This window comes from Heterocephalus glaber, unplaced genomic scaffold (genome assembly GCF_053883595.1).
Source record: "Heterocephalus glaber isolate CG9 unplaced genomic scaffold, H.glaber_assembly_v1.0 deba00001733, whole genome shotgun sequence".
In the NCBI taxonomy this organism is placed as follows: Eukaryota; Metazoa; Chordata; class Mammalia; order Rodentia; family Bathyergidae; genus Heterocephalus; species Heterocephalus glaber.
In genome coordinates, this window is record NW_028258444.1 from 20,547,462 (window position 1) to 20,572,734 (window position 25,273).

Sequence of the window (25,273 nt, forward strand, 5' to 3'; positions counted from 1 at the left end):
TTATGAAAGTCTTTTTTCTTTGTCCTTATAACCTTCCTATAAGTCATTGTGGAAAAAGCTATATGCTTTGAATTCTCTGGTGGCACAGGAGGAGCAATGTTCCTTCATTAGCAGAATGTTGTCTCCTTTCTTGGTATTTTAGAAGGAGCCCCTTTGGCCTATGAAAGAATTCAGAGTTCTCTGGGCCTCTAGGGGACTAAGGACCTGATTTAAGGTCTTGATTCTCCACTTATTGCTTTTTGATCTGAGACAAGCACGTAGCCCTCTGAGTTTTAATTTCTCCACCTTCAAAAGGAGGATGCTATTAACTTCTGTTGTTGTGATAGTTAAGATAACATAGTGTGAAAGTCCTTTGATTCAGCTGTGAAAATGAGGAAATGAGTGAAGAGTGCCTGGCACACAGTAAGCACTCAGTAAATGGTAGCTCCTGATGCTATGCTGTTGGCATCACGATGTCATCAACATCTGCAGTGAACTCTTTTGGAGGAGCAGCCACCACCTGGAACACCAGCCTAGCTATTGTGCCTCTTTCTATTCCAACCTCAGTGGCTATAGGAACCAGAGTCCATCTGATTCCCAGAGCTCCTGAGAGCTGTTAGCTGGGCTCCCTCAAATCCAGTCTTTGCCCTTCTAGTGGAGTGGTGGTCATTACAGACTGAAGTACGGGTTTTGCTTATACGTCTAACATTCACTGTCCTAAGCATTGATTTCAGATGTGACCCTTCGGAGATCAATATATCTGATGAAATGCCTAAAACCACAGTCTGGAAAGCTCTCAGTATGAATTCTGGAAATACAAAGGAAAAAAGGTAAAGAGAACTACAATTTCTGATTTTTATTTCTGACTTTGAAAATGACAATAATGTTGAAGGTAAAATGTGTTTTAGCTGTTAGATTGAATTTGTCTAATAAGCAGTACTTTAAGACTTCCGCAAAAAAAAAAAAAAAGACTGCTGCCAACCCTATGAGAATAGCTGTAAGCCTAAGAGGAAAAAAGTAAAAATGGTTCTAAATATTTAAAGAGATAGGCTGTTTTGAGCTGCCCTTTTACATGGGTCCAAAGGCCAGATGGAATTATTTTGGAATGTAAATTTGCTTTATCTGTTCAGTTCCCTTAATCCTCTTTGTACTTCTTATTTTGAAAGCTAAAGGGCATCTCTGGTTATTGCAAGCACACAAACTGAAAAATTGCTAAAAGCATTATTACTGTCAACACAGACAATATTAATAGTATTGATACCGACTTTAACCTATTTAAGTTATTCCATAATGAGAATTACTAGCTGGGTATGGTGGCATACATTTGTAATCCCAGCACTCCTGGAGACTGAGATAGGAGGATTACAAATTCAAGCCCAACTTGAGCAACTTAGCAACTTGGCAAGACTTTTTCTCAAAATAAAAAAGTGAAAATAAGAAAAGGGCTGAGGATGTAGCTCTATGCGAAGGCCCTAGGTTCAATTCCTAGTACCATGATCAAAAAAAAAAAAAATTAAAATTAAAATCTGAGTTTTCATAATGAGAATTAATGCCAAGATTTAAAAATATTATAACTGCCTTCTTATTTTACAAACCAAATTCTATATATCATTTTCTAATAGCATAGATCAGTTTTGATCAGGTTAATGAAAATAGAAAGACTTTAGGTATCCTTGCCTGCAATGTGGTAGGCTGTGTGTTCAAATTACTTGAATTTAGTCAAAAACAGTGTGTCAGAAAACTGAAGGCAAAACTGAGGCCTTATTTGAGGTGACTTTTGTAGTTTAACAACAAAAAAATTTTAAAGCTAGAGAATGAGGAAATAAGTTCCTGCTCTTAATTCCACGTATAAAGTGGCATAGTACCACTTCTGACATTCAGTTTACTTACCAGTAAAATGGGGATAATAATGAAGTTGCTGTGAGGAGAAATTGAAGTGATTTAAAAAGTCACAGCTGTAGGGGCTGGGGATTTAGCTCAGTGATTCCAGCATCTGCCTCGCAAGCACAAGGTCCCGAGTTCAATGGCCGTAGCAAAAAAAAAAAAGACAACTTTGAAAAAGTCCTCACTGAGTGGCAATGGTTATATCTTCATCGAATAGGTTAAAATAAATCTGTGCTGAATGTGAGTGAAATATAGAATCTTATTTCCTTCAGTGGAAAATCCAGGCAGCTGTCGAACGGTATACCGAACAGTTATTTTTAGTTGAGAACTAGTCTACTTGTAAATGAACTTAAAATACAGCCAGATCCAAATTGTGGTGACATCTTCAAAGTATTGTGTTAAAAGCAGGAATGAATCATGTGTTCCCTTTTTGTCTCATTGTAACACTTTTATTCAGTCTCTTCAACTAAGAGTCTTTGCCGGGATGGAAGATTTGGGCCATGAGGTGCTCAAGAGAGTTTGATTACAGAGAAAATGGTGAGTCTCTCGGAGAAGAATGAAGACCAAGTCTAGCCCCATCTTTGGTCATCTCAGGCCTTGCTGATGCATTCAGTCATTCCTGGTGTGCACTGGAGGGCGTCCTGCCATCCCATACCAGCAGCCAGGCACCAGATAGAAGCGTGGAAGCAGAAGACCACTTCCTGTTGGTCTTTCTCTTCTTCCTTTCTCTTCAGGACTGCCACCATTAAAGACCCAGCTTCCCATTTTTCAGACATTTTCTCTGAAACTATGCTGGCCTACTGAGGCACATGGATCCCTTCTACCACTGAGGATTCCTTAAGTGAGGTCCCTCTTCCTAAAGGATGGGTGGGTGAGTAGCAGGAGAAAGAAAGGGGAAGGTCCCAGTCCTGTTGGTATCTGCAAGCTCCTAGGTGGCCCTGGGTCTCAGCTCCATTGCTGAGGCCCTGGGTGGAGGGCGCTGGTGAGACCCCAAGGCTGTCAGGACTCTGCTGTCAGGAGGTGAGCCATCTGGGCATTGGCAGTGCCTACCAGCACAGCCAGGATATGCCTCTGAACTGGAGTGTCTTTATCACTCCCTAGCAGCAGTCTGCACAACTCAGTGAGACCCGTGGAAGATACAAGGGTCAAGGAGGACATTGGAGTTGTTCAGCTTATTTATGAAAAGAGTTGGGGAAAAATTAGTAACGACAAGTGAGGATGAGCAGCTTCTCTTGGTTTTTATTGAGGATGGAGTAAGAGAATGAGCCTAAATTGCTACAGAAGGGATTAGTTTAGATGCCAGGAAGGACGACATAGCCTGAAGATTTGTCATAGAGTGTGCTTTCTAGATATCTAGAAAAGATTTGATTACAGTTGTTTGTGATTAGAAAGAGGGATATGGTGTTTTTATTGGCTGTTTTGTGGAACTGTTTGATGTCTTGCTGCTGTCTTTTGAGGAAACATTCCAATTCCATCCTGGAGAGATCCAAGTGCTTATGTACTGTCTCCTTAGCTGCCTTAGTAGTGAACCATCATCAGCTCAATGGACCAAAACTACCTTCAGCCATGTGGTTTCTTCATCATCATGGATTTCTTTTGGTTGACAAAAGTTCTGGCTCTTAGACGTAAAAAGCTTCTCCGGGAAACGAACTATAAATGGCAAAGTTAACTTCAGTTTTAAACTACATTTATGGCTTTTCTCTTCTATGTTGCAATGAACGTCACGGGTCTGGGCTCTAGTGCATATATATAGACCTTCCCTGTCTTTGAGCACAGAATGTGACTAGCCAGCCCATTAGCACCCAGGGAATTCAATCATACTAGTTTTTCATCCTGGAAAATCTTTGTGCAGTGGGAAAATCCCCAGTGTGCTTTACTTTCATAGATGCAGAGTTGGCAACAACATTATATTGAGTTTTGCATTCCTTAGACTCTCAAAATATATTAATGTAGTCTAGTACTCTAAAGACTTTTGATTGAGGTTGTAGGAACCTTGCTTTTTCCCCAAATTTCACTAACTTTTAGGGACATAGTTATTTTAATGCAGAGATGATTTTCAAAATATTTAACAACTGGTGCAGGACAGACACCAACAACTCAGAATAGGTGTCGGCTCCAGACAGGCAGTGTGTATCGTTGCACCAGGGTCTGTTGGCTGAATGTCACGCTGCTTTCAGATATTAAAGTGACATCACTTGTGGTATTTTTCCTGGTTTGTCTGGTCTGATTCTAGTCATAAGGCTGTTTTAGGGTCAGCCTTGGCTTCCCTTTGTATGGTACAGACAAGATCAGGCATGCTTCTTTGAAATAGATGGGCATTCAAATCTTTGTGAGCCAAAGCTTCACATTTTATCACATTACAGCAAATCTGCAATTATACCCCTTACCTACTTAGTGTGAAAAAAGCAAAAGGCAGCGTGTCAGTGGGAAAAGCTTTCTTGGTGACTTTTGCTTTCCATCCCTGGCTACTTTCTTGAGCTTGCTTCTTTTTCATCATTTTTTCCCCTTAAAACAGGCCCCCGTTCTTGCTCCATCTTGCCTCTCCCATACTTTCCTTTCACCTTCTGTGTGAGGAAGTTGGTGACAACTTCACCTGTTTCCCTCATCTCAGTGCACCTGGAAAGGATGAAACAGGGAAAAGCCCATTGTGCAACAAAACCAGTGACAGAATCCCTCAGAAAAATGTCTCTCCCTATCCTCTGACGTCTTGTGCTGCCTTGTACCTGCTAAGCTGCTGGGGCAAGGAAGCAGCCTGTGTTAGCTCTGTGCAGTACAGTTATGGACCACAATACACTTCTGAGTCCTTCCCCAGCAGACTCTCCCACGTCATTGCTTCATAGGTACATTAGCCATTTTGGAAAGCTGTGCTACTCAGTTGTTATGTTCTTCTCAAACAATACCCAGTCCCATTTTTGGTACATCTAATAATAGGAACAATTCCTTACTCTTACTCCTTCCTCTTTCCCAGTTCCTGCCAAACACTCAATTCCATTCCCAGCCGCTTCCTTGCTTAGCTCTATGGCTGATGACCATGGAGCAGAGTCAAGCTGAGCAGTATATGGGGTTAGAAACTGGGAATGATGGGGAAGCAGCACAGTGCGTGTGCATGTGTGTGTGTGTGTGTGTGTGTGTGAATGTGAATGCGTAAGAACGTAGACACAAGTATTCATCGATACTAATAAGCTTTTGTGCGCCAAGCTGCAGGAACATAAAAAAAAAATGTGGTCCTTTTCTCATCTAGGGGATTTATATCTCAGATGTCTCTGATAAATACCATGAGGACAAATACAAGCAGATTAATCTGTAAAAAATGGTATTTAAGTTCAACATGAAGGATAAACTGACTTAGGAGTAGAAAGCAAGGCAGGTTACTTGGTGATTTTCATGCACATATTTGCTTGGGCCAAGGAAGTGGCCCCCTCTTTCATGATGAGGGAAATAGAAGCAACAGTTTGAGTGTTGGCAGGTCAGTGCCCTGACAGACCGGAGGTGTCAAAGTAAGGAGGGAGAGAGGCCAGGGATTTAAGAAAATGATGGTATGTAGAATTTTGGTTCTAAGGAAAAAGAAGTGTAGTTGCTAAGTGGCCGGATTGCCTTCTGGTCATTGCTTTTAGAGAAAGGCTGGTCTAAATTTTCAGGCATGTCCAACCTGCAGCCCACCAGTTAGACATGCCTATGTTAAAATTTTTAAAAATTAAACAAAGGAAATTGTGTTACATATATACATTAATGTTATATTTTATATGGAGCCAAAACAATTTCTGTTCACTGAAACCCCGGCATGCAGGTGTGTCCAACCTGCAGCCACAGATTTCCAACTTCTGAAGGACTGTCAAGAAATCTTTTCTTGGGGCTGGTGATTTAGCCCAGTGGTTCTGCCACCTGCCTCGCAAGCGCAAGGACCTGAGTTCGATCCCCGGTACCAAAAAAAAAAAAAAAGAAAGAAATCTTTTCTTTACCATATACATCACCTATCCCCATCCTTTTATTTATAGAAACTTGCCTTTGAGAGAGAAGGAAAGTGAACCATGTTTTTCAAAAGATAAGGTAAAAAGTTATTCTTTCTTTTTGGCTGTGATGTGACTGCCTTGTAAGACAGTCAGAAATGTTGGATAAAAATTTGATATATTCTGTGTTTCAGGCTTAGTTGAGAGCTCGAGCTATGATGACTGTGATGTTCAAAAGGTCTATGGTCTGGGAAATCTGTAGTATCTGGCCATCGAAAAATGACAATTCCTAATTCTTCTTTTTTTTTTTTTGGTACTGGGGATTGAACTCAGGACCTTGTGTTTGCGAGGCAGGTATGGTGCCACTGAGCTAAATCCCTGGCTTCTTTTTTATTTTCGACTCACTCAACCCTCCAGACTCTCTCTTAGTAATCAAATCAGTAATTTTCCCTACATCTACTCTGTTGATTTCTGTGTTCTGCACCTCAAGTTTTCTTGAAGCATAGGAGCAAGCTTGGTCCCAAGGCCCTGGGATTTTTTTTTTACCAGCATTAGAAACGCTATCCAGTATGTTCTCTCTGCTGTTTTGTCTGTCTCTGAAGTTTTGTTGTTGCCATTGCTAGTTTGTCCCTGTATTTTACTCACACTTCTCAGGTTTCTAAGCTACATTTTAGCAGAATATTCAGGAACCCTGCATTGAGTGTTCTCAATCTACTTTTCTTTTGGCGGTAGCTGTTGGGGCTCCCCTGGGGTAGAAATCCTTTCACCAGGCCGTGGCTGGCCAAGCAACATCATCTAATTCCCTCCCATTGACTGTCTCAGCTTTTCAAGTACCTGTCCTCCTCGCCATCTGCTTGGTCCTCAGTCTTTCACATTCTCCTCAGAGGGAGCAAGTTCTTGATCAGAGGTCCTGAAACCACCCTGAGTTGGGGTGGTGAGATCTATGGGTTGGTTGGTCTTGGAGCTTCTTGAAAAGGGGGTTTTAGGGTTATTTTCCTCATTCACAGGGAGGGACTGAGGGTTCTCAAGCCCTTAGGTTCCTCCACATTTCAGTGTAAACATAAGGCTTGCCATAGCCAAGTGGAGGGACTTTTTCTACTAACCCTATCCCTTATACTTCTTGGTGTACCAGTCTCCTAACATTAATTATCGAGGATGAGCGGCTGACTCTTTTTCATCAGACAGAAGGGTAATTTTCATAACCAAGAGAACTGTGAAGTAACTATATCACTGCTTGAAGTGTGAAAAGAGGGAAAGACTGTTACGTGACCCTTTTCAGAAGGAGAATTCAGGAAGCAGAATGATTCATCCAGAGTCATGATTCTTTTAGGAGATTCTGTGCTAAAAAGGAGTGGAATGGTTTCTGATCCTTCGGAAGAGGAAAGGACCAACATTTTTCTTAAATCTAGCCCACTATCAGCATTGGAGAATACAGAACTTTTTCTTCTAGCTGATAGCATTAATTTTTCCTAAGAGAGAGGGAGAACCCACTCAGAACACTTCTCGGAGCCCCCAGAAACAAGCTTGGGCTTCTCTGAGCAGATTTGCGGATGACTTCAACATGTAGGGGTTTTTTCTGTGTTTTTCACATGTGCAATAATGCTGGGAACAGAAGCAGCAAACTGAATGTGCAATTACTCCTTTTGTAAAAGAAGCCAAATCCGTCTCCTCTTCCTCCCTCCCTCCCTCCGTATTCACTCCTCTGGGATGATAAGCCTCCCTCTTGTTTCTCTGTGTCTGTCTGTTTGGTTGGTTAGAAATGGCTGCCCTTCCAAGTTAAGGGTGTCAGGTGCAGGGCAGAGCAACCTTCCCACGGAAGGGGACAATTTGAGGTGCTGGTATGTGTCCCTTATTTTCTATGTTCTTCTTTATAGTAGGTCTCATGTAGAGATAGAGATATTTTTGTTTTAGAGATTTCAAAGTGTGTGTGTGTGTGTGTGTGTGTGTATACATATATATATTTTGTGTAAGAAATGTATCCCTCTCCACACTCCATGATGTAAATAGAACTGGGAACAAATGTTTCATTGTGATAATCCCATAGCGATTTGTGGTAGAAATAAGACCCCTTTTCTGATCTGTGTCTGTGACCAAGGCAGGTAATTGTGACCCTGCATCTCCTAGACCTCTGCCTGTCCAGACATGTGTGCTCACCTTGATGGGCAGAAAATAAAGTCTGTAGCCACTGTTTGTTCCATGATGTTCTTTGGACCTGAGTCAAGAGGCTGAGTCAGTGCTGAGCAACTCAGAGCTCACGAAGGAGAGCTGTGAAGATGGGGGAGCAGGTGTGTGGTCACTGCTGAGAGGGGTGTGCACCCCGTCGTTCTGCAGATCCTGACCGCTGTCCTGGGGCAGAGCCAAGGAGGCCACGAGACTCTTTCTTAGGGGACTGCTTAGGCAGAGAAGAATGAGACAGTGGGAAAGGAAAACCCACTTTGGAGAATCACCTAAGGTGTTGAGAACAATGACTAATATTGAGGAACTCTCCACTGCCTCAGAATCCAGATTTTAAAATTTGTGACACCGGAGTTGGGCTTTGGAAGGAGGTGCTCCACTTCTCTCATTCTCATGTCCCGTTGTTGTGAGGTTGAAGAAGAGGAGAGAGGGATGTAACGGAGTAAGAGTAGTGACATCAGTGAGGGGTGAAAGGAAAGGCGGTGGGGGGAGCCAGTCAGTGAGCTTTGTGGAGCGACAAGAAAGGCACCCGGAGAAAGCACTCTGAACACAGCACAGCGTGAACACTGTCTTTACTGAGAGGCAGTACACACGGTGGGGCTGCAGCCTGCAGACACAGATTTCTCCACCTCGGAGGCCTGTTGCTGTCTTTTTACTAGCTTTCAAATCCTCACAGTACATGTTAGACCTTTGCCCCACAAGACACACTGACTGCTGGAGCAATGCATAGCTAACAGAAAGGGGCTCTTGCTGGATACAGAGCTCATTCTGATCCCCCAGGCTGTGGGGTTGTGGGGTACTGGTGCAGGGAGAGGGCTTTCGTCATTCTCACAGGCAGGGTTGTTAAGCCTCCAGGCTGTTAAGGGTCCCATTCATTGATATATGAAAAGTGCTTAGGATAGTACCTGGCTCATAGTAAGCAATAAAAAAATTTAGAAGTAGGTGGTTGCTGGGTTGGTTAATTGAGCAGTAGTCACACAAGGGCTCAGGTCAGCCTCTTTGCAGTTCTCTTAGTTTCTTCCTCATAGTCACAGATGGCTCCTGAAGCTCCAGGTATTATATCATTATATTAGCAAACATAATTTCCAAGGTCTGGAAGGGATAAGCATTTCTTCAATATTCATTCTCTCTCTCTCTCTCTCTCTCTCTCTCTCTCTCTCTGCCTTTCTCTGTCTCTCTTTCTCTCTCTCTCTAATAAAGATAAAATCTTTCCCAGAAGCACCCACCCTACCCCGCATTTCAGAACGGGCTCCCATAATCATTTGCTAAGATGGGAAGGACGGGTGGGATGGTCATGAGTGGACCAGTTAGGTCGTGTCCTCTGGGATTGGGCCCGTCTTTCTTGACGATAGCACTGGCCCAATACCTGCACAAAATCAGGATTCTGTTAGGAAAGAATAAGACAGGAGTTGCAAGTGATAGAATATCCAGAAGTGTCTGCCAGTGAACCCAGGAGAATCTGAACCCTGAGGGCTCCCAGAGAGGTGGGGATGAACTGTAGAGCCATGAACTCAGCAGCAGGAACTCAGGAGGCCAAGGAACTTCTCTGAAGGCCTGTGGTTCTCCTCCCTGGCTTTCCCTTCGATTAGATTCATCTTACTTTTGTTCTTTGAGACAGGGTCTCACTGTGCAGTTCAGGCTGGCCTTGAACTCACTATGTAGCCCAGGCTGGCCTCAAACTCACAGCAATCCTCCTGCTTCAGCCTCCTGAGTGGTGAGATTACAGGCCTGCCCCACCATGCCCCATCATCTGAGAAGATTTCTATCCTACTGCCCCAGTTCTCACTCCACACCAATTAAGTAGAATCTCAGGGGATGAGCACAGGCCCCACTACTTGTCAGCTGCTCTGCGGACGATTCTTAGGTGCAGGCAGGTTAAGCATCAACTGCTGTAATGCCTCCCCTGTGCCTTGGCTCTGCCCTCCTGCGTGTGTGTCACCTCCTGCCAGTTTATCCTCACCCCGCTCTGCCACGTTCTCCATCCCAGCAGTGCTGCAGTGCCGTTCTTCCTGCCCAGACACTTGAAGCTTCACCACCTCCAGATTCTCTCAGCAATTCATCCCCATTGCTCGCAGCCCCGCTGTCTCTGTTGCCAAAATGATCCCAGAGACTGAGCATGTGATTGGTCCCTGCCCATAATTCCTTAGCAGGCCGCGCTGTGGGCCCCTGACCAGCCTACGTGTCAGGGGTCTTTGGGTGTGGAGCCACCCAGGGAAGAGTGAGGTCCAGTGGTAGAGTATGGCTGATGAAGGACGTTCCTTCTGCAGGGGCCAAGACCTGTCAGTTCTCAGGACATAGTAGCCAGCTGCCTAGTTCTCTTAGCGATGATCAAAGGCTATTCTCCATGTCACAAACCTGCACACAGATTGCCCCCTTCCACCTTTTAGTTGTGTTTAATTACAAGGACACACAGACACATGCTTACAAGAAAAACATGCAAGTGATTACACGACCTCTGGCCAGACACTCCCTATGTCTCACTTCCTTGTAATGTCACTGCTTGTGGAGGTAAGCAGAACTTCCCTGTCAGCAGGCTGGGGGGCACACAATGGGGACCTTTAGAAGGGGGAATGTGTCAGGAACAGCCGACCTTAGTTCAAATCCCAGCTCTGCTCCCACAGCCAGAGGACCCTGGGCAATTTGCTTCAGCTGTGCCGAAGTTTCTTCACCTGTAAAATTGGGATAATACCATCTACTTTATAGGGTCAGTGTCCCCTGTGCCTCCAGGGACAGCAAGTTCCTTCTCCCACTGTCCCAACCTTGGGTTCGTATGTGGTGGAGTGGATTCCTAGATCCTAGGGGAAAGGGTCATGGTTACTGTCACTTTTGTGTGTTTTACAGGTATTATTAACTCATAGGAAGAAAGAGACCTTATTGGGCCTCCTGGCCTAAGCATGTTCTCTAGCTCAGCTTCTCCCTAACCTTTCTTGTAGAGTTAGGGAGTGAGTGCCTCATTTGAGGGAATCAGTGCTTTGTTTGGCCATTGATCTTCTTATAAAGGGACGGAGGGTGAATAGAAGGTTCCCAAGCCCCTAAAGGTTAATAACTATTTCTCTGTTATTACCACAGTCCTCCAAGTCCCTTCCTTCTCTCAGAAATTACACAATCAAGTATGATTTTCCTAATAGCTACAATGGGTAAGAAGACAATGCCCAAGCTTGACTATCCTGGCAGAATACTAATAACATTGAGCAGTCTGACTCTAGCACTGATTTGGAGTCATAAGGCCTCTGTGCCCTGCTTTAACCATTCAGTTATCACTATGTTCATTATTAAAGGTCAGCCTTGGGCACTTCATAACCCACAGTACAGGCCCAAAGCCCTTGACCTGGAGTGTCACTCACAACCGCGGCCAGCATCTGGGATGTACGTGTGAGGTGCTCATCACGGACAGTCCCCAACCTAATCCTTGCCACACATGTGAGGGGTCCTGTTCTTTCTACAGCTGAGGAAACCTGAAGCTTAAGATGAAATAAGTTACTGAAGTTCACACAGCAGGTGAGCAGCAGAGCCAAAGGTGTTCAGAATCTGTGTGCTCAGCTATTATTCTCTGCTGACTCCTTAAATTCCTAAATATGTGGTCTACATCTAAAACATTCACCCAATGTGTGCAGAAAGGTTAAAGTATATAGTGAAAAATAAAAACACTAGAGAAATGTGAAATTGGAAAACATACAAGATTATATCACAACTGGCAGGAAAAGTCAAGAAAATAAGTCAAATTTCAGGCAGGGGGGATCGGATTGAAAATGATCAAAATAAGTCATATGCATGTACTAATTTCTCAGAATCTCATTGTTCTATATTACTAACATGCACTAGTCTTTTAAAAACTCAAATTCTTATTGTGGAATAAACCAACAAACCCAAATTATGAAACATGCTCTAGAAGATACATGTAGGGACATGGCAGGTGTACAGCTTTTTTTTTTAATGAATGGCCAGTGGAAGCAGTAATCCCAGTCTTCTGGTAATCCCAGAAGACTGGCCTCAAGAGGAGCACTAGGGCTCATTGTTCAGATGGGAGAACTCAAGCATCAATGCCATGTTTTGGCAACCTGAGTAACTGTTGATGGCTGAATTAGCACATCATAATTCATTCTCTCCATCTCTGTGTCCCTCCCTCCCTCCCCTTTGTGCTCAGGGAAACTATGGTTTCACTGACCCTCGCAGTGCTCACGCCGCACCGTGAATACTGTGGTCTGTTCAGAGGCTGTTGGAAAAAAAGAGAAGCCCAAAGTATGTCCCTAGGGGGAAATATTAAAGAAAATGGGCAAAAGGCTTAGGGAGGCTTGCAAGCTGAGTTTCTCACATCACCACCCTCAGACCTCATGTTTTGAGTGCATACCCATGCAGAGTATGGAGGAATAAGAGAGTTCTCAGAGGACCCGCAACTGGACTCACTTCAAAAGTAAGAGAGCACATGAAAAGCACAGGCTGGGCTCTGTGGGGCAGAGAGAGGATCCCATCAGAGCCAAGGAGACTGCCCAAAAGGAGACTCAATTGAAGAAGGAAGTAGGAAACAAGGACTGGGACCCAGAGGCAGAAGTGCAAATAGAATGTTTTGACAACAGTTGTGTTCACGGGTTTGCTTTTAGTTAACGGTTTTGTGTAATTGTACATAAAATTGGAGACTGAGGAAAGAAGACCTGAAATGCCAGGTTAAAGAGGGAGGGCTATCCTTTAAGCTCTAAGGCACCTTCAAGGGAAAATTGATACTTCGGATGTTTTGGGAAAATTCATCTTGCAGCAGTGAGGAAGAATTGGAGGAGGGAAAGCTTGATGCGCCTGGACCAGGGCGAGAGCAATGGTGACATGAAGGAAGGGCTAGGTGAGGGAGACGAGGGGAACTGCTGGCGCCAATCCAATGAGCGACTGGACATGGGGACCCGGAGAGACACAGCACTCCAGAGTCACATGTCCAGGAGAAAAGCTACGATGGAGAATCGTGAACTTGACAGAGTCCAAGAGGATATACCAGGACCAGCTTATCTCTTGGGAGGCAGATCTGGACTCCATACAAGGCCCTTTAGCTAACACTGCAAGAATGGAATTAGAAGCATTGGGACCCATCAGGGTGGGAGGACAGGCTTGAGGGTCTGTGACGGTAACAGGGATGGTGGGGGGGGCGCTGCAGACAGACAGCTCTGCCTGGGAGCAGGCTGAGAGACGGGAGGGTGGTCATGCAAGAGTGGGTGGGGAACAGATGTCTGAGCCAAGAGGAGGGAGCAAATGGGTGTGGGGAAGAAAGAGTGGGATGCGGCTGTCTGTGTCTGAGGCAGAGCAGGTGGGTGAGAGCATCAGCACTTCAAGTCCCTGCTGCTCCAGGCTGGGTCTTTGGGTTACATGGGATCCAGGTTTTGTGGGTCTAGATTATAAAAACAGAGTTCCATAAGATCACAGGAGGGTATTTTCCTGATTGTCCCTGTCTTTGCCTGCTGTTGTAGATTCCCATACACACCCTCTTAAAAGCCCCCACCCTGAATCATGTCTGCTCAGGAGCATGACCACCTCCTCGTCCCAGGCTCCAGTTCCAGCTCTCTGTGCCATGTCCATTGCTGAGCCAGACCCAACTGTGGCCACCTCCGTCCCCTCACTGCAGAGGTGCTGGGCCAGTCCAGTCCCACTGGGCCACTTGCCCTGTGCATTGATGATGTTGGCTTCCGGGGATCTTTGGTGTAGCAATACCCTAATCTAAGCAAGGGTCAGGACCCTTCTCTGCCAGTGTTGAGGCACTTTCCTCCAATGGATTTCAAAAGGCAAATTATCTTGGTTCCTCCACTGGGCCAAAGGGAGAATCCACTGTAAGGTACCAATTGCCTGGATGGCCCAGGTCCCACACAGAAGGGGGCTGAACAGGTTGATCCGTATCACTCATTCCCTGCCCTGGTCCAATCCTAGGGCTCGTGTCAGGGTCACATGGGCAGCAGCGGCTGTGCACGGGAATTGCTCCTGAAGGATGATGGGTAGGACCAGCAGTGAGCAGCATTTCTAACGTAAAAACCTCCACGCTGTGCGTGTTCATTCTGTGTCACGTGTTTCCGGCACATCATTCACTTAACTCTCACAACAGCTCTCTGCCAGAGACATTGTGATTCCTTTTTTCAGGCGTGGAAACTGATATTAAAATTTAAGTAATTTGCCTAATGAGGTACAGCCACTAGATGCCAGAGCTAGGATTCAAACCTACGTCTTTCTGAGTCCAAAGTACCATCATGCTCAAGTTTACATCACTCTTTTTTCTTTTTTTTTTTTGGTACCGGGGATCGAACTCTGGTCCTTGCGCTTGCGCAGCAGGCGGTGAAACCACTGAGCTAAATCCCCAGCGTTCACATCACTCTTGACCATGCTGGTTCAGCCAGTCCAGTTCCCTAGACCAGAAGACCACTTTGAGAGCTGAGTAGTTTTGTTTGGTCATAGCTACATTGACTTGCTTATTAAATCAACAGTGACAGAGCACTTACCCTGTACCTCACACTGTCTGCCATGGTTATGACACCCTGGTGACCAACTCACAGAGCTTCCAATTGGGAAGGGGGCAACATACATGGATGTGAATTGAAGAAGAGGCTGACTGTACTGATAGGCACTAAAGAAAACTTTCCTAAAGGACCCCTTGTCTCATGGCCCTGGCCAGGGGGAAGTCAGAAATCCTCTTCTAGTTCTGACTCTACTCTTTACTACCTTCCGATTCCTCCCCTGGGCCCCAGTTCCCTCATCAGTGTAAAGAAGGGGTCATGTTTAGATGGCTTCTAAGCTCTCTTCCAATTCCATCATTTCCTGAAGCTATAATGAGGGCAAGAATCTCTTGCAGGACGAACCCTAGGGCTTAGATATGATGAGCCAGGAGCCACAGAGGTGTGGCAGCACTGGGAAAGAAGAAAGGTCAGGGTCTAGGAAATCAAGTTTAGGGGCCAGAGACAACTAGAGGGCTCCAGGCAAGTTGGAACCTGGAATCCAGCAGGTGAAAGCTTGAGGCCATGGCACCTGGGGAAAGAAGTCCCTCACAGGACCTAGACCCTCAGGAACCCTGTTGGGGCAGTCTGGTGCCCATGTACCTGGTTTTCTCCCAGCTCTGGCAAATTGACATTAATAAAAGTCCGAAGTAAAGGGTTTGTGATATCCACTCCCTAGCCTGGGGAACCCAGCTTCATATCATCACTGGGTCACAGACTCAGCTTTGCATGGCCTTTAATGAGTTATTGGAAAAACCTAACCAGAGGGAAATTGCATTATATTACTACAGAGAAAGCCACACCCTCAGATCAACTAAATCGCTGGAACAGGAATCTCCTTCCCATTGGCAAGGTCCCAGCAAGGAAGGGTGGAAATGAACACCATAAAGCAGTGATGGCTAACCTTTTAGAGCTTTCTTTTTGTTTTGTTTTGTTTCTTGGAGACAGGGTCTTGCTATGTAGTTCAGGCTGGCCTTGAACTCACTATGTAGCCCAAGCTGGCTTTGAACTCATGGCAATTCTCCTGTTTCACCCTCCCGAGTACTGGGGTACAGGCATCCGCCACCCTGCCCAGCCTTTTTAGAGCTTTCAGTGATGACAAACAGCCTGCTGCAGCCTGCATGCCCTAGGTTCGCCACCACTGCCATAAAGCAAAGAGGGACCTGGCTAGGCCTCCAGATCAGCCTTGCATCGTCCATGACAAATATCTCATTATTGATAGCACACTTCAGTTCTCTCACCAGCTGCTCTGGGGCGGCAATGGAAGTTGTCTACCTGCCTCTGGGCCCTGCTTTTCCCACCAGCTACTCTAATACAGCCCCTCTCATGGCTTCAGTTATGGTTCCTTCTCACCCACATCTTCCCTTGCATGGAAAAACTTACCTAGATATGTTGCATGTTGGAAAATGCTATTTCATTCTCCTCTTCAACCTCCAGCTCCCAGGCTCCCCTGGTTCCTGTTCATGTCGATCCCATAGGACAGCCCAGCAGGGTCTCCAGCTCAACTCCCTTCTACTTACTACTGTTGCCTTCCTACAGAATTGAAATTGGATGAGGTACATGGACGCTTTGGGGCTAGACATGATTTCAAATAAAATATACTCTCTATGGGGTACACAATTATAACTGGCCCTCTGGCCCTGAATGTTCTCATCCCTAAATAGGAAATAACAACTACCCTGAACTTCAAGGTCACATAAGATGCTGTGTGCAGAAGGGCTGTTGTGAAGAGAGGTGTAATAGCTATAATTACTGCTATTTTATAGCTGAAGAAACTGAGGCTCAGAGCTGCTGAGTAATTTTCTTAAGATCTCATAGCTATTAAATGTTGGATCTGTGTCCAAATCCCTTTCCTTTTTCTACTCCACTAGTTTACCTCCAGACCCTCCAGAGGAGGCTTTCTTTAGCTTTTTAAATTTCTGTCCCACCTGCCAACAATTTCCATATCTTACATTTGTGAAATTTTTATTATCCAAATGTACAGATATTTCATGATATTAAATATGCTCCCCCCGCCTTTGTATCCTGCTGCTGCTCTGCCCCTGGCCAAGGAGTCTGCTGTGCACCCACAGGAAGAGTCTCATCACCCCCACCCCAGCCCCAAGAGCTACGGGCTACCCCAGAGTGGTATGAGTCCCTTTGGGGAAAGGCCAGAATGTTCCTAAACTCAGCCAGAAGAGCACATCCACAAAGAAAGGTAAAAGCCAGTGCAATAGACTGGGAACACAAGCACCTTTGAGCTAGAATCACAGGCAAAGCCCAAGAGAACAGAGCTTCCTGGGACCCAGGAGCCCGTCCTCACTCTCTCTTCCGCCTGGGTGACCCAGGCCAGAAAGCACCATGTCCCCAGGAAAGCAGCTCCCTTCCATCCCAGCTGAACTAGAAGGGAGTAGCAGGACTGGGCTTCTTTCTTCACAGCAGCCTTTCTCCGCACAGCAACTTATGTGATCCTTGAAGCTGAGGGCGATTATGGTCATTTCCTTTTCGGAGATGAGAACGTTCAGGGCCAGAGGGCCAGTCATTCCTGTCCCTCAAACCCTCCGGTCTACGTCTGTACGTTTTCATACCACTTCCTTTCAACACGGACATTTATTTACCTGCAGTTTGTTTAGTGGGCCAGGATTTTATAAATTACTAGAAAATAAGTTATAGAACTATAATGCTTAATATGCTACCCACCAGAAGTATATAGCTATTTAAACTTAATTAAAGTGTAAAAGAATTCATTTCCTGAGTCTTGCCGGCCCCATTTCAAGTGCTTCTGCAAATGATTAGCCTGTTGGATGGCACAAAATTGGACAGGTCCACCACTGCAGGGAGTTCTACTTGACAATGCCATTATCAATATTTAAAGGGTACAAAAATTATAAAGTTACACAGAATTAGAAATGTTTTTGTTTTCTACTACCATGTAACAATTTGCCACAAGCTCAGTGACTTAATGTGTCCTGGGGCTGGGAGTGTAGCTCAATGGTAGAACACTTGCCTAGCATGCACAAACCCCTGATTTCCATCTTCAGCATCGAAGGAGAAAGAGGAAGAAAGAGAGAGACAGAGACAGACGGAGATAGAGATAGAGACAGAGATGAAGAGACAGAGACAAAGAAAAAGAAAGGCCCACGCTAAGTCTGGCATGGCTTAGCTGAGGCCTCCCTTCAGGTTCTCTCACAGGACTGATCAAGGTGTCCACCCAGGCTTCCAGGCTTTTTGAGGCTCAGGATCACTCAAGTTGTTGGGACAACTAAGATCTTGTGGCTGTGGGCTGAGGCCCCTACAGCTACTCTTTATAGCCACGGCACAGCAGGGCTGCTGTTTCTTCAAGGCCAGGTGAAGAGTGCCTCCAACACCTGCTTATGCTGGGCCTGCTGGGACGGCCTCCCTCCCAACGGATTAAGGACTTTAATTGTACGTGGAAACTCTTCCCCTGCGCTAAATCCTGTAACACAAGTACAGCGACCTACATCACCTTTGCTGCAGCCTACTGGGTAGAAGCTCTTGCTTCTAGTCTTACAGGTTTCACCCACACTTGGGAGGGGATTCTACAGAGGACTGGGCACCAAGGCACAGGAGTCACGGAGACCATCTGAGATATCTGCCTACCACAATATTGTATCATGGAATGAGAAGGAGACAATATAAATCCATAATTTTACCATTGAAGAGAACCATTGTCAACATTTTAGTTGACATTTCCTTCTAGTCTTCTGACCATATTTCTTTTTGTATTATTAAAATTATGCAGTATGTGTACTTGAGTCTGGATTTTTTGTATCTTATTGATGCATTATTGACAAAAATCAAATATGTAAGGTGTGCAATTTGATGTTTTGATATTCATACACATTGTGAAACCACATCAAGCTAATTACCAAATCCAACACTTCACATAACTAACTTCGAAAAATTTATGTGGTTAAAAACCTGGATTTCTTTTTTTTTTTTTTTTTTGGTATCGGGGGAAAAACCTGGAATTTTAAAAAATCCCTGTTACCAAAAAATGATTACAAACAAGTCTGGGAATGTATCTCAGTGGTAAAACACTTGCTTAGCACATGTGAGGCCCTGGGTTCAATCCTCAACACAAGAAAAAAGAAGTCATTACAAACATCATTATTAATGACTATATGTTATGATTTATTTAACTAATTCCCCATTGCTATTATATTTTTTGCTTATTATTATCAACATTGTGATAACATCATTGTGTGTAAGCGTTTTTATATATGTCACATTTTTTTTCCTGCAGGGAAATTACTGGTTTAAAGGATCTGAAACTCTGTAAAGCTAGCCATTGGACTAACTCACTGCTTTCCCTCAAAGTGCTGGCTGACGCTCTCCAGCAGGATGTGAGCGTGTCCGCTCTGCCGCGGTGGGTCATGGTTTGGGGCCTCTCAGGCTTTGGTTGAGAAAGATAGTCATGCCTCTCTGCGCGGGACCTCTCTGGCTCCCACCAGCCTGAGTGTAGGTAGGGAGCCCAGATTCTTCAGCAGCCACCAACACAGCTCTTTCCCAGACCAGAGAAAAGCTGACAGGCTGGGCGAGGGCCTCCTCCAAACATCCCAGTGCTGAGGAAAGAAACAATGGGTTTCCTGTACTCAGGGGTTTACCCGCTGTTTCTGTCCCTGTTAGGACAGTGCACTTCAGGAGGAACAGGATCCTTAAGAAATGTTTTGGCATTTAGAAAACTATCTGGGTTCTGGGGAAGACCCACATTCACCACCACTTTATTAGAGACCAAGATCCCCTCCCCTGCTGATATTCCCATTGTGGGTGGGAGAAGATGTTCTCTGGTTCAGTACTGAGCACGCTCAGGACTTCCCTTTTTACTTCAGCACCCCCAACCCCACCGCAAGATGAGGGCCCAGGGCAAGCTTGGTCCTGCCACCACGGAGGAGCCTTCTCCCAGCCAGCTTCTCTCCCCATCTGGGTGTTATTTCACCTCCTCATCCCAGTTCTGCCACTTGCTAGCTGTGTGACCCTCCTAAAAGACATTTCCCCAATTTGGGTATCAGTTTTTCTTTCTTTTTTTGGTGCCAGGGATTGAACTTGAGTCCTTGCGCTTACGCAGCAGGCGGCGAAACCACTGAGCTAAATCCCCGGTTTTGTTAGGTACTTCAGAGCCCCCACAGAGCAAGCCCCCTCCTCTCCTTTCCCTTTACCCCACTCCGGCCACAAGGAACAGGGAGCTTCCACACAGCTGAGGCCTGACCTGCCTTTGTCAGTGACTGTCTGCCTGGTTAAGGTCTTTCTGCCCCACCGGTTCCATGGTCAGATGTTCCAGTGAGACAGGGGCTTCCCGAAAGCGGTGACTCCATCCCCCCGACGGAAACCTACTGTGACACACCCCAGCCCCAATCCCCCGCCCCCACCAATGGCCTGGTGCTCCCCCTCCTGCAAGATGCCTATAGAAGCTTCCAGCTCAGCCCATGAAGCTGCTGGTCTCCATTCTGTGAGTCAGCCCGGCAGGCTGCAGACTGCGCCCCAATAAAGCTTGCTGGAACGTCCGTGTGTTCCCCCCTTCTTCGGAGACCTTTCAGTTTTCTTCTCCACAAAAAGAGGATAGGATTTTGAATTTCAGTGAGTTTTAAGGTTTTTCATTTTATCCCTGTCATCTTATGATAGATTTAAAATTACTCTGCTTCCACCACCTGCCTCGCAAGCGCAAGGTCCCGAGTTTGGTCCCCGGTACCAGAAAAAAGAGAAAGACTAAAATTACTCTGCTAACATGTGATATCATGTACTTTTTGGTTTTCTTTGTGGTTCATAACCATCATACAGAGGCATTCACGGAGAGAATGGACTCTGTGTGTAACCCACAAGAACTAACTGTTTGTGAGTAGAGCTGATGCTGCGCTGAGGGACACAGAAATGACATGGCCAACCCGCGGGCCACATTTTCTTTCCTTCTCTTTAAAAATGTTACAATCAAAAATATTTTACTAGAATTTTTTTTTTTTTGTACCAGGGATGGAACTTGGGACCTTGAGCTTTCAAGGCAGGTGGTGGAACCATTGAGCTAAATCCCTGGCTATCAAAAATATTTTAAAATGAGGATTTGAGCCTGGCACGGTGGTGCATGCCTGAAATCCCAGCACTTGGGAGGTTAAGGCAGGAGGATTGCCATGAGTTCGAGGCCAGCCTGGGTTACATAGTGAGTTTGTTACGGAAATCTCGGAAAGAAATACACAGAGATACAGAATTCGGATAAAATAATAAAATTTCTTCTCACCAGCAGGTGGGAAGGCCAGAAACCAGTCCGGTCAGTATCCCCACCCGCTTTGTTCAGCATTTCCCTTTTTATATCCTTTTTAGCCATTATCTCATCCCTAGTGGTCTTTGACGTGTAAATACAATTCCAGTTTCTATTTACAAGTCACTGACACGAGATAGGCACATATACATTGTAAATTCACCCTGCCTGGGTAACTTTGTTAGGTTAATGAAGTTTCCCTTAGAGTCAGATAATCAACACCTTAAACAAGGAGTTATGGGAAAAGCAAATATTAAAAGAACACATTACTTATTTTGCTTCTACAACTCCCTTAATATTTAGTCTATTTGTTTGGTTTTTTTTGGGGGGGGGTACCAGGGATCGAACTCGGGTTCTTAGCTTGCGAGGCAGGTGGTGGAACCACTGAGCTAAATCCCTGGCCCAATATTTAATCTATTAAGTTATCTAAAACTTTTCTGTATCAAGTTCAGGGCCAGTCTGAACTACAAAGCACAACCCTGTCTCAAAAAACAAAACAAACAAGCAAAATAATAAAATGAGAACTTGTAACATATATATTAACTATATTATGTATTTCATATGCAGCCCAAGACAATTCCTCTTCACCTGCTGGACATGCACAGGGGTGTGGCAGTCTCAGAAGGATAGGCCGAGGGTGGGCTCAGGAAGCAAGGAGTTCTGTGTGCCTGGTTTGCTTATTAGGATGGAGCCCTGCCCCTGCCCCTTCTCATTCCCACTACTTCTGGGACACTTTTCCAAAGCCTTTCCTTCCTGGGAGAGCCCCTCCCGGGCAGCATTCAGATTGCCACAAGACAACAAAAACCTCTGTAGCCCAAGCCCGACAGCAGAGTTTGGCCTGCCCTTTGGATTAGATACTCACAGTGCCTTAAGTTTGCCAACCCACCTTGGACCTGTCTGCCGGGGAGGAGAACAAGGCAGGGCTGCCTCTCCTGAGGATGCCCAGCTGAAGGGGAGAGTGGCCTCGCAAGCTGGGGCCCAGGCCACCCTCCATTCACCCATGTGCCTGCACGGCTGAGTCTGGCTGGAGGAAGGGGGTCTTTTTCAGATTTACACAAAGGCACCCATGGGCCAAGATGATCCTGGGTTTCCCAAGCTCCTGTGAGTCCGTCCACCCCTACCTCTTTGGTCCATCTTCCCTTGCCATGGCTTAGAGTTCTTCACCTCTCCTTACCCGGTGAAATATGGTCTGGGACTCCTGATCTGTCCTTCACGGTTTCCTCTTGAACTCGTTTCCATCTTTGTTTCTCCCCTTACCATTTCTCAGGCTTCAGACGCATTTGTCACCAGTTTATTGATTACCCGAGCTGAGCATCAGCACATCTTGGGGAAGCCTGGCTTCAGTGAAAGCAAGGCACCAGAAGCATTAGCAGGAAAGCTCCCAAATTTAGGGGCTTGTGCTCACAAAAGGAAGAGGGTTCGTAAGGATACAAGGAAAAGGACCGGCTAAGAAGAGGCCAGGAAGGATATGGGCCTTTGATGGGAGGGCTAAGCCAATCCAAATAGTGTGTAGAGTAAGAAAACACTAGAGCCACAAGGGGCTTTGGTGACATTGCTGCCCTCCCTAGGACATGCAATCCAAAGAGCATCAGGAAGGGCCAGGAGCTACAGGCAAGAGCCTGGGGCTGTGAGTTATACTTGTACACTCTCTAGAACAGTGTCTGGCACAAAGTAGCTGCCACATAAGTGTCTGACAAATTACACAGTCCTGGGCTGCTCCTTAACACAGAAGGCAACCTTGCTCCAGGCAGCTCTCATATCCAAGATGCCATAGGAAGCCTGGGGACAGCTTGCTGCAGGCACAAGCTTGGGGCTAACTAGAGAAGGGCTTTCTCGTCCACATCTCTGTCTTTCTCATCTTCTCATTCCCTGACCCTCCTGGAGACAGACTGTTATCTCCGAAGAATCCTTTATATGCCAAAGTCCAAGAGCTGGCCCTAATGTGGCTGGACTCTCAACTTCCTGAAGACAGGAACTGGGCCTATCGTGTCCATTTTTGCATATCCAGGAAAGCAATGCATCTAGCCCACAGGACCTGATTTTTAATTCCATTAAATGAATGAATGGCCCAAATGTGAGGCAGAATAAGCCTGCAAGTATATCTTAATTTGGTACAATGATACTTGAGGAGAAGTCAAATCAATGTCATAGATTAATACAGAAGAGGCTCAAGCTCAGTTGGGTTCATGTGATGGGTCTGCTTATTGGTGTCTTGCAGGAAAGGGCTAACTTAGCAGGTCTGGGTTGCTCAAGCCTTGCCTTTTGAAGAAAAGCCTGCCTTGAGTCCTACTCCTTGATTGGCTGCTGAGAGATGGTCATTGAGCCCTTGGAATATTTTGCCTGATAAGGGTTTTTTTCTGTTCAAAGAGGAGAGGGGAGACTGAGAGGCATTAACCACACTATATGTGTCAGTCTGATCCAACAGGTTGTTACGTTAACAACCCATCTTTTTTTTTTTTTTTTTTTTCTACTGGGGATTGAACTCAGGACCTTTTGTTTGTGAGGCACGCAGCAGCAGCACTGAACTAAATCCCCGGCTCCAATAACCCATCTTTTGAATGCCTGTTTTATATATATGCCTGAGGCCCCGAGCCATGCTCTGTCAGGTTGGTCCCAATAAAAACTCTAGACAACAGGGTTTAAATGTACATCCTAGCATGGCCTTCTTGTGCATTTTTTGCTGCATACCATTTTGGGGGCATCAAATGCAGTTCTAGAAAGTCAAGCTTGGTTTCTCCTGTACTTCACCTGTGCCCTTTTCCTGTGGCAGATTACCATTAGCCGCCCTTTCTGGTAATAAACCACAGATGTGAGACTGTCTGCTTTCCTGAGTCCTGTGAGTCCTGCTTGTGAATCACTGACCCCCAGGGCAGTCTCAGGGCATGCACAACACAGTGTCAGAGAAGCTCAGAAGGGAAGGGTTAATGTGCAGTCTTTGTCTTCAGCTGCACTGACTTGTTTCCATAGAAGTCCTTCATTCACACCTGCCAGAATTTATTCATGCAACAAATATTTACTGAACATCTACAATGTACAGATATCTCATTCCAGGCTCTGGAAAATACCCATCAGTGAAACAAATACCTCTGCTCATGTCCTAGTGGGGACTGGAGGAGAAGCTATAAGCAATAAACATAATAAATAAGGTGACCCATGCTGTGGTAAAAAGAAGGAGAACCGGTGGAGGGGATCAGGAGGACCAGGCGGGCGCATGGTGAAGGCATGTGGTGGCTTGATGGAGGTGAGGGAGTTGGCTGTGCAGGCTCCGGCTTCAAGAGTTCCCTGGAGGACCTGCCTTCTCCCTAGAGTGTTACACAGTGGTTTTCGTTTCTGATGAGCACCAGAATCACTTAGGGAGCTTGTGAGAAACACAGAGTTCCTGACCCTGCTGGAGGAAAAGGGATTAATATTGTACCAAGCATTTCCAGTCAGTGGAAGCCACAGGTCTGGGAACCTCACTGAGAGATGCTCTCCTAGGCAGCTTGAAGACCATGAGCATAGCCCTCGCTCACTCCTCAGTGATCACAAAGGAGACATCTGGTACAACATTATGCTTCTTTTCTTTCTTTCTGTGTGTGTGTGTTTTTGTTTTGTTTTGTTTTGTTTTTTGCTTTTGCAATGCTAGGGATGAAAAAACCCAGGGCCTCTTGCAGCTAGGCCCTGATCTATTGATCTATATCTCTAGCCCCAACACAATGCTTCTTGGAGCATTTCTCTGCCATTAAAACCTCCACAAGGGCTGTTGATTTTTGAATTGACAGCTGAGCAGAGAAGCCTGAAGGGATAAATTTTGAGCAGACAGGGTAGGAGGGGATAGGGGACAGAGGTGAGAGCTCTCACACGTCTCCAAGAACAGCAGGGGATGTGCAGAGACCAGAAAAGTCCTCTAGTGAAAAAGTAAGAGGGCCCCAACTCCTGATGGGAGGCCCTACCTGAGAGACAAAGCTTTTGGTTATGAGGAGAGTGGGTAAAAAGGTGGGGCCATGGAGGAAGTAGTAAAGCTGCTCTCAGGCCCCTTTGCCAGCTCGGGCTCATGTTTATATCTGTGTTCAGAAGGTGAAGCACGGCCTTCTGCAGAAGGACCAAGAGCTGGAAATCCCTGCAGTTGACGTCCAGGTGCAGTCACAGCCCACAAAAGCCAGTGCAGAAGGAGAATGCTGGGCCTCTGCCCTGAGGTGGAGGTGGGGGAGGCTTGTCCCTTTCCATAGACTGTGCCACAGAGCTCCCAGATTAGGCTGACGCTGGTACTTCACTGGAAATCACTCATTGCTTGCCTTCAGCTCCCTCCCTGCTCTGCCTTTCCCTTCCCTTCAGGATTTTCCTAGTAAACTACTTGCCCATGAAGCTTTCTTTGTCTCATCTGATCTAAGACAGAGAGATAATTCAATTCTTTGTCTCATCTGATCTAAAACAGAGAGATAATTCAAACACCAAAGTGCCTGGACCTGAGCTCACAGTTATTCAAGCAGTAGGAGGAAATGCACAGAACCTGTTCCCATGGCAACCCACAGAGGTATTCCTCTCCATTCCCCAGCCTGGACCACCCAAATCTGCCCAGCCTGGCTTCTCAAGTAAAAAACATG

At 45.7% G+C, this 25,273-nt stretch overlaps 1 protein-coding gene across 5 annotated transcripts in view; it reads left to right on the top strand.

Annotated features, from left to right (window-relative positions):
- Positions 1-25,123, top strand: part of Slc4a8 (solute carrier family 4 member 8) — a 106,073-nt gene extending 80,950 nt beyond the window's left edge. For 2 of the 5 annotated variants that reach the window (XM_021243063.2, XM_021243061.2), the window contains exons 24-25: positions 714-809; positions 2,321-8,010. In XM_021243063.2, coding sequence (XP_021098722.1) covers positions 714-809; positions 2,321-2,333 — 109 coding nt within the window. In that variant the 3' untranslated portion in view covers positions 2,334-8,010. Of the gene's footprint in view, positions 1-713; positions 810-2,320; positions 8,011-15,877; positions 15,997-17,460; positions 18,191-25,104 lie in introns of those variants that run through there. The other 3 variants (XR_015446966.1, XR_002388888.2, XR_015446967.1) reach the window with 3 other exon arrangements.
- Positions 25,124-25,273: the final 150 nt, after the last annotated feature.